Here is a 7,922-nt window from a genome sequence, read left to right as displayed (position 1 = left end):
TCATATCCTTTTACTGTTAGGGACTTTACTTTGTGTATCTAACAGAGAAGGCCCTTCTTTTTTCGTAAAATATAACTACAGTGTCATCATTGTATACAGGCAGGTTGTAAGAGGCAACACCTGTAGCAGTGATACAGGGGTCTTTGAATTTGTAGTGAATTCACAGTGGAAAGTCCTTTCCTCCAGAAAAAGTGGTAGAATTCACTGAAAAGCATCTTGGGGTTTGAGCGGCACTTGCCCCACCCCTTAGGAGACTTTCAGAAAGCAAATATAGGCAAGGTCTTTCCAGAGTGATGAATGTAACTAGCGTTTACTTAGCACCTACTATGTACATCACCATATACATCGTCTCCTGCAACCTTTACACCAAAGCTGAGAAGTGGAAACCAAGGCTCTGGGAGGAGCTTCCCAAATATTACTTTCTGATTGATCAATATTAGAATATCACATTAACCTGGCTGCATGCCAAAACAATAGGTGATACCTGTTTTGCATCAGCGTTACAAGGCTATTTGGTTTGTACCTTAATCTAACCTGATGTTTAACAGCTGTAGAAACAATAACTAGTTCATTTTTTGAGGTTCCCTGGCAAATAGTTAAATGAGGATAATAATATTGTAGGCAGAGGGAGCATGAAAATTCCTTCCCCTTCCCAGACCAGGCTAAGAGATGCCACTCAGTCTTCTCCCCCCTCTCTTTAGTACCCTTTCCCCAAATGGATAGAATGCAAATCTTAGTGCTTATAAATCACTCGTTGTGGTTAGAGGACATTTGCAGGTTTGCGCTTGAAAGGTTTGAATTTTTGCTTTGGGAACCTGTAACCTTTTATTCAGTAAGGAGCATCTTTATTTAGCAAAATGGAGTGTGCTTCGTTAAACATGTTTGGCAGTGGGAAGAGGCTCCTTGAAGTATTCTGGAAGGGGAAAAAAAAGGAATGGAGGTGACTAAGAGAAAGACAGAAAGGAAGAAAGTGAGGGAAGGAATAAAAACAAAAGAACCTTCATAAGTCCCAGATTGATTTTCGGACCCAGTTTGAGATGAACTCTGGTAACTTACATTGTTTGTGTTTAAAATGTCCTTCTGCAGACCCAAAGGAATGGGCAGATCTCTAAGCACTTCCCTTGGTAATGAGACCATCCTAGCAGGTTTACTGTGAAGCTACTGAAGCTTAAGCTTCAGGGCCTCTTCCTTGCACTGACCCCTCCCAGAACCTTGGGAGAGGCACTAGAAATGTCCCGTGCTCATGTGTATAAGTGTCAAACCACACAAAACCCAGATCCATCGCTGCTTCAGGAATTGAGTTCTCAAGAGAATAATGTGCCCATAACCATATCTTGGTAAATTCCAGACTTCCCTAGTAGTGGAACTTCCCTTTCTTCCTTTAAATTATCTTTATATTTTGCAAGGATTTAACCTCATTTGTGTTTCATTTGTACAGATGAAATTATGCAGCAGGAAATCAGGCCCTTGGTGGCAGTGGATATAATTGAACAACTTCACAGACAATTTGCCATTCTTTCAGGTAAGGGGCAAATTCATTTGCATTTCTAGATTTTGTTGGGAGGTCTTGCTGGGAGGGCCCAGCCTCTTGAACTTGATTAACATTATGCTCAAGTCTCAGTCATTCCTTAAGCCTCACCCAGGACTAGAATGAACTGAGGAATATTGAGCGGGAGGAGGGTGGCATCTCATAGATGTTACTTCGTTTGCTGTTGGGTGAAATTTGATCTTTCCCAAGGGAGTACATTTCTTTGAGGTTGTAAAGAACAGAGCTGAAAAGATTTTGAGGAAGGAAAAAGAAATAACTCCTGGGCTTCCCCGGTGGTGCAGTGGTTGAGTGTCCGCCTGCCGTTGCAGGGGACACGGGTTCGTGCCCCGGTCCAGGAAGATCCCATGTGCCGCGGAGCGGCTGGGCCCGTGAGCCATGGCCGCTGAGCCTGCGCGTCCGGAGCCTGTGCTCCGCAACAGGAGAGGCCACAACAATGAGAGGTCCGCATACCGCAAAAAAAAAAGAAATAACTATTGACGTTAGCTGTCACCATGATGTTCTTCCAATATTCTTGTTGGATGTTCTACCAAGATCCAACCTTAAGAGAGTCTTGGTTTTAAGGGCTCATGAATAGTGCTGAGGTTATTTGTTCTCTGAGAGATTTGTCTTTTACTCTTAGCTCTTATGGATCTAATTTTTTTTTTAAAAGCTCCGTAAAATACAGGGTTTTCATTTAAAAATTTTCTGCCTGCATTGCTAATGCTTAGAACAGAGGCCGAAGCATAATACATGCTGAGGTTGAAATTATCCAAGTCCTCCTGCTTTGTCCTGTGAGGCTCCCCACATCCCCAGTCTAGGCACCACTGTCTTGACCCTGGTGGGAGTGCCTAGCCAGGCTCCTGCAGGTGAAGAGTCATAGCTTCCCACAGTGAACCTAGGATAAGGCACAACAAAAGGCAGCATGGGAAACTGTCTCTGGGTTTCTGGCAACTGCTGCTATGGCCCTATGTCACAGAAGGCCCAAGGCCAGCATGCATTAAGGTCTCGAATGGATAATGGGGTGGGTTGGGTGGATTCCTATAGTCTTACACCAAAACTCTAATGCCTCAACTCGGAACGTGATTCTGGCATATAAGATTGCACAATGACTCATCTGGGGGAGAAGTCCATTGACTGACTGATACATTTAAATATCCAAAGTTATCTCTCTGAGTAATATTGAGGCATTTCTTTCTATGCTTATTTCTTAGAGGCAGTATAGTGAAAATCATAAACTGGTGCCAGACAGCCCTAGATACGGGTTTAGGTTCTGCTATTGACTGTGTCATGTTGGGTAATCTACTTGTCTAAGCTTCACTCTCCTCACTTGTGTAATGAATGGGATCATCATAATTTTGAGGATTAAAGACATAATGTATGAAAAGTGCTTAGTATTGCAACTGCCAACTAAATGTTTGCTCTTTTTTCCTGATATATTTCAATCCATAAAAATGTTTATTTTAATCCATAAAAATGTTATTTTATGAACCATCTAGGTTCATATTTCAACACAATTTGTGTTTTAAAGTATGTAACTGAAAAATAGTTTTCAGTATGACAGCGTTTTTATAAGGGACCAAAACCATACAGTGAATATAGTGTATAATGCCACAGTTAAGTCAGGAATAGAGGTAATTGTCACTGTTTAATGCAGAACATAGAACTGAAAACTCACACTGGACCAAGAGGACACCTCTGCTTTAGGAAAGGCAGTTTGTGGCAAAGACAGTCCTTTCATTCCTGAGCTTCTTTTGTCAGCTTGTTGCCTCAAGTTTGACCTTCTTATGAGAGAGAAGCATGGATTAGCTGTGATAGCATTTGCAACACTACAAGTCAGGAATATTGTCAGCAGCCATGGGGTTCTCCGAGTCAGCACTTTTTTGGAATCAGCGGTCCTGCTTTGCATCTTTAACTGTCCCTCTTCACCTGGCAGAGGCAGCAAATGTCAGCAGCAAGGATATCGTGGGGTCCTGTGTAGCTGTAGTTGTAAAACAGAAATCTCTGCAATTAGGTCTTTTCCCATGGCTGTGGCAGTCCAGCTGTGGCATCTGCTCTGAGTCACAGCCGTTTTCCTTGTCCTGATTCAGACAAGCAGGGTGAAGATGTTCCAGCTGCAGACTTTTCTATAGATTCCACTGAGATCTGGAGAGAGCCAGAGGCCCTATCAGCCAGGCATGCTGGGAAAGAGAGGATGGAACCTTTTTCTCAGTGAAGCCCCAGGTGCCTGGCCTGCTGTATTTTGTGAGTGTGCTTCCCTGGCTGGTGGAAGAACAGGGCTCATTGCATGATGCCTGACTCAGATTTGTGGCCAGATGGTTTGAAGCCTCTGGATGGCGAGGCCAGTGAGCAGGGCCATCAGCAGGAATTGGATAGTGACCAGGGCTAGGGTATCTGGTGGCTCTGACCTTGGAAGACAACTTGCATGTTCCCAATGAACTTGGGATATTTCTAAGTTCATGGCTTAGCTAGGAAACAAGAGAATATAATCAGGTTGGTGTGATGCAAACACTCTAGGCTTTGGACTCAGACCATCTAGGTTCATATTTCAACACAATTAGTAGGTTGCTCTGAACAGGGTTTCTCATCTGTAAAGTGGGTTGTTTTAAGGATAGTGCTTAGCACAGTATCTGGCTACCAGAGAACTTAGCCTATAGGACATATCTGTTTGTTTTTTAAAGTATATAACAAGAGGTCTGGAGGTAGAAATTCTTGGTATTTGATGAGTGGCTCAACAACATTTAGGCTGGCATCTTTGTGATTCTCTTGATGTTTCTCTTGTTTTTAAAGTCTTGACCCCAAGATGGTTACTACAGCTCCAGACATCAAGTCTGTGTCCAAAGCAGGAAGAAGGAAAAGGAGCAGTGATGGTTTCTTCTGTTCGTTTTGCCAAGAGAGCAATAACTTTCCTAGAAGTTCTTGGTAGACTTCTGCTTATGTCTCATTCCAGAACTATGTGATGTAGCCATTCCTAGCAGCAAGGGAGTCTGAGAAGGCAAACGTTTAGCTTTTTAGCCACCACAGTAGAAGGTGGTCAGGGAAGAGGGAGGTTGGGAATAAATTAGCCATTTACCAGTGTCTGCCATAATGCCTTTCCTTTAATTATGAGGAATTATCCTTTTATTTTTCTTTTAATAGTTATTTTCCCTCTTGGAATTACTGCCTGAATTCCTCTCTCTTTCTGTCTTTCTCTCTGTCTCTGACTCTCTCTCTCTCAACACCTTTAATCCTTTTAGAAATAATTAATAATGAAGGCATGAAGTACTCTTAGGCTTGTGGAGTCCGATATCTGCCAGCATTTGCACAACAATGGAGCCCAGATTTGGTAGAGGTGGAGTTCCTGGGGGCACATGGGCAGTTCTCACCTGAAACAATGGAGAATGTCAAACCAAGGAAGTGAGCAGAGTTAAAACCGGTATCTAAGTCAGAGATGACAGACTTGAGCTCACCTCCTCTCACGAAAACACCAAAATCACAGCTAACCAAAACACCAAAATCACAGCTAACTGCTGAACAACCATCAACAAAAAAGACTGGAACCTGCTAAGTGAGGGATGGAGCTAGTAACTTGGCACCTGGGAAATGAGAACCACTGCTAGAAGGTCTAGAGCAGTGCTGTTTAATAGAAATATAATGTGACCCACATATGTACTTTTTTTTTTTTTTTTTGCGGTACGCGGGCCTCTCCCGTTGCGGAGCACAGGCTCCGGACGCGCAGGCTCAGCGGCCATGGCTCACGGGCCCAGCCGCTCCGTGGCATGTGGGATCTTCCCGGACCGGGGCACGAACCCGTGTCCCCTGCATCGGCAGGCGGACTCTCAACCACTGCACCACCAGGGAAGCCCCCACATATGTACTTTTAAAATTTGTGGTAACCATATTAAGGAGGCAAAAAGGAACACAGGAAATTAATTTTATTTATTTAATTTTTTGAGCATTAAACATTTATTTAATGTTTTCAAAGTTATTTAATTACATTAGGAAAGAATAAGTAGGATAAAGAGGCAGATGTGGGATTATAGAATGCATCATTATATGCACATATAATGAAAAATTACTGGACATATATAACATATACCCAACATTAGCAGAAGTTATCTATGGCCAGTTTACATTGTTCCTTACGCATTTCCATATTTAGTTTTTCTTCACAATAATTTTAATCCCTTTTAAAATAATAGCAGGAGGAAGCATTCTCTGAAGGCTTACACACTTCAATAATATGTTTTTTAGGTTAGGCTGATGTTGGTTACAACAAATTCCCAGCTCCCTGACTCATGATTCTTTTATTTATTTATCTTTTCTAGGAAAACAATTTTAATAATTTTATTTAACCTGGTATAGCTAAAATATTGTTCCAACATATGATCAGTATTCAAAATTATTAATAAGGTATTTTACTTTTTTGTACTAAGTCTTAGAAATCTGTTGATAGTTTGTATTTCCCACTTACAGCACACCTCAGTTTGGACTGGTCACATGTCAAGGGCTCAGCAGCCACATGTGTCTAGTGGCTATTGTATTGGGAAGTGCAGGCTACAGAAATGATTCTCAGTCACATTGGACCAAATGCCTCTTTTTAAAAAATTTTTAAAATAAATTTATTTATTTATTTTTGGCTGCATTGGGTCTTCGTTGCTGTGTGGGCTTTCCCTAGTTGTGACCAGCGGGGGCTACTCTTTGTTGCGGTGCGCAGGCTTCTCATTGCGGTAGCTTCTTTTGTTGCGGAGCATGGGCTCTAGGTGCACGCGGGCTTCAGTAGTTGTGGCACGTGGGCTTCAATAGTTGTGGCTCATGGGCTCTAGAGTGCAGGCTCAGTAGTTGTGGCGCACAGGCTTAGTTGCTCCGCAGCATGTGGTATCTTCCTGGAGCAGGGATCGAACCTGTGTCCCCTGCATTGGCAGGCGGATTCTTAACCACTGCGCCACCAGGGAAGTCCCAAATGCCTCTTTTTTTATAACAAATAATTTGTATTGCCCCTCACCATCCTGAAATGAAGTGTATAGATACTGTAGTAATCTGCATTAGTTAGGGTGGGATAAAGAGCTATAATAAATAGACTCTGAAGTGTATGTATAGTGGCTCAAATGAACACAGTAGAAATTAAGTTCTTACTCTTGAAAACAGTCCAGCATGTATGTTCAGCATGTATGTATATTCAGCATGTATGTATGGTCAGCAGACAACTTTTCTTCACGTTCATGAATGAAGCCTCCTTTCACTTTGTGACTCTTACTGATATTATCCATTTTGTGTCTTTCTTATTAGCTGCATCCAGGAAGCAGACAGGGAAAGACAGCATACCACTTCTTAAAAGCCTCGGCTCAGTAAGAGTACGCACGACATTCCATTGACTTGAACCCAGCTCAGTCATGTGGATACACTTAACTGCAAAGGAAGCTGGGAAATATAGTTTAGCTGTGTGCCCAGAGGGTGAACAGCCACCCTCTACTTATTTATGCATATACTTAAAAAAATTAAAGAGTTAAATGTAAAGGAGAGTTGTAATGTGAAGGAGAAAGAAAAGGAAACAATAGTAAAATAATATGTATTTCAATATGTATTTCCAGCTATTCTAGAAAAAATAATGAAGTAGTCAGGTGCTTGCCCCTGTACGTGGAGTCACCATGAATGTAGCAGGTACAAATGCTGGGATGTAGTATGGGTGACCAGACATCCTGAGTGGGCTTACTGTAGTAGTTTTCTAAAATAATGAACAGTTGTTGACAAAGTTCTGAACAAGGTGGTAAAGTATTATCTTCCGTCAATTTATAGGGTTGTTGCAGTTTCTGGAAAATTCAGTATATTTTGAAACACTTTAAAAATATTTTATGATTTGTGACAGTATGGGTGGACCTTGAGGGCATTATGCTACGGGAAATGTCAGACAGAGAAAGACAAATACTTTATGATCTTACCTAGATGTGGAACCTAAAAACTGAGCTCATAGGAGGAGAGAACAGGTTGGTGGTTATCAAAGGTGGGTGTGGAGTGGGGAAAATGGGTAAAGGTGGTTAAAAGGTACAGACTTCCAGATATAAAATAAATAAGTTCTGGGGATATAATGTATAGCATAGTGACTGTAGTTAATAATACTGTATATTTGAAAATTGCCAAGAGAGTAGATCTTAAAAGTTTTCACCACAAGAAAAAAAATTGTAACTATGTGAGGTGATGGATGTTAATAACTGAAATCAATTTTGTACACCTTAGACCAATACAATGTTGTATGTCAATTATATCTCAATAAAACTGGAAAAATATTTTTAAACACTTTATGATTGTATGTAAAACAAAGAGTCTAGGATCAGATATATAAATGTATTTTTTAACATACTGAGTTTCTGGTAAGACATTTGGAAATCAAACAAGATGTGAGACAATTCTTTATTACATA

General features: G+C 41.3%; 1 protein-coding gene across 1 annotated transcript in view; it reads left to right on the top strand.

The window, feature by feature from the left end:
• The first annotated feature begins 1,440 nt into the window (after nt 1-1,440).
• The window catches only part of MCF2L2 (MCF.2 cell line derived transforming sequence-like 2), a 191,182-nt gene continuing 184,700 nt past the window's right edge, over nt 1,441-7,922 (top strand). The window contains exon 1 of the mRNA XM_024767261.1: nt 1,441-1,522. Within this exon, the coding sequence (XP_024623029.1) occupies nt 1,447-1,522 (76 nt within the window). The 5' untranslated portion in view covers nt 1,441-1,446. The remainder of the gene's footprint in view (nt 1,523-7,922) is intronic.

Source organism: Neophocaena asiaeorientalis, unplaced genomic scaffold, assembly GCF_003031525.2.
Source record: "Neophocaena asiaeorientalis asiaeorientalis breed wild unplaced genomic scaffold, Neophocaena_asiaeorientalis_V1.1 scaffold225, whole genome shotgun sequence".
NCBI lineage: Eukaryota > Metazoa > Chordata > Mammalia > Artiodactyla > Phocoenidae > Neophocaena > Neophocaena asiaeorientalis.
The sequence above is the reverse complement of the archived record's forward strand: the minus strand, read 5'-3'. Positions and strand labels throughout refer to the sequence as shown.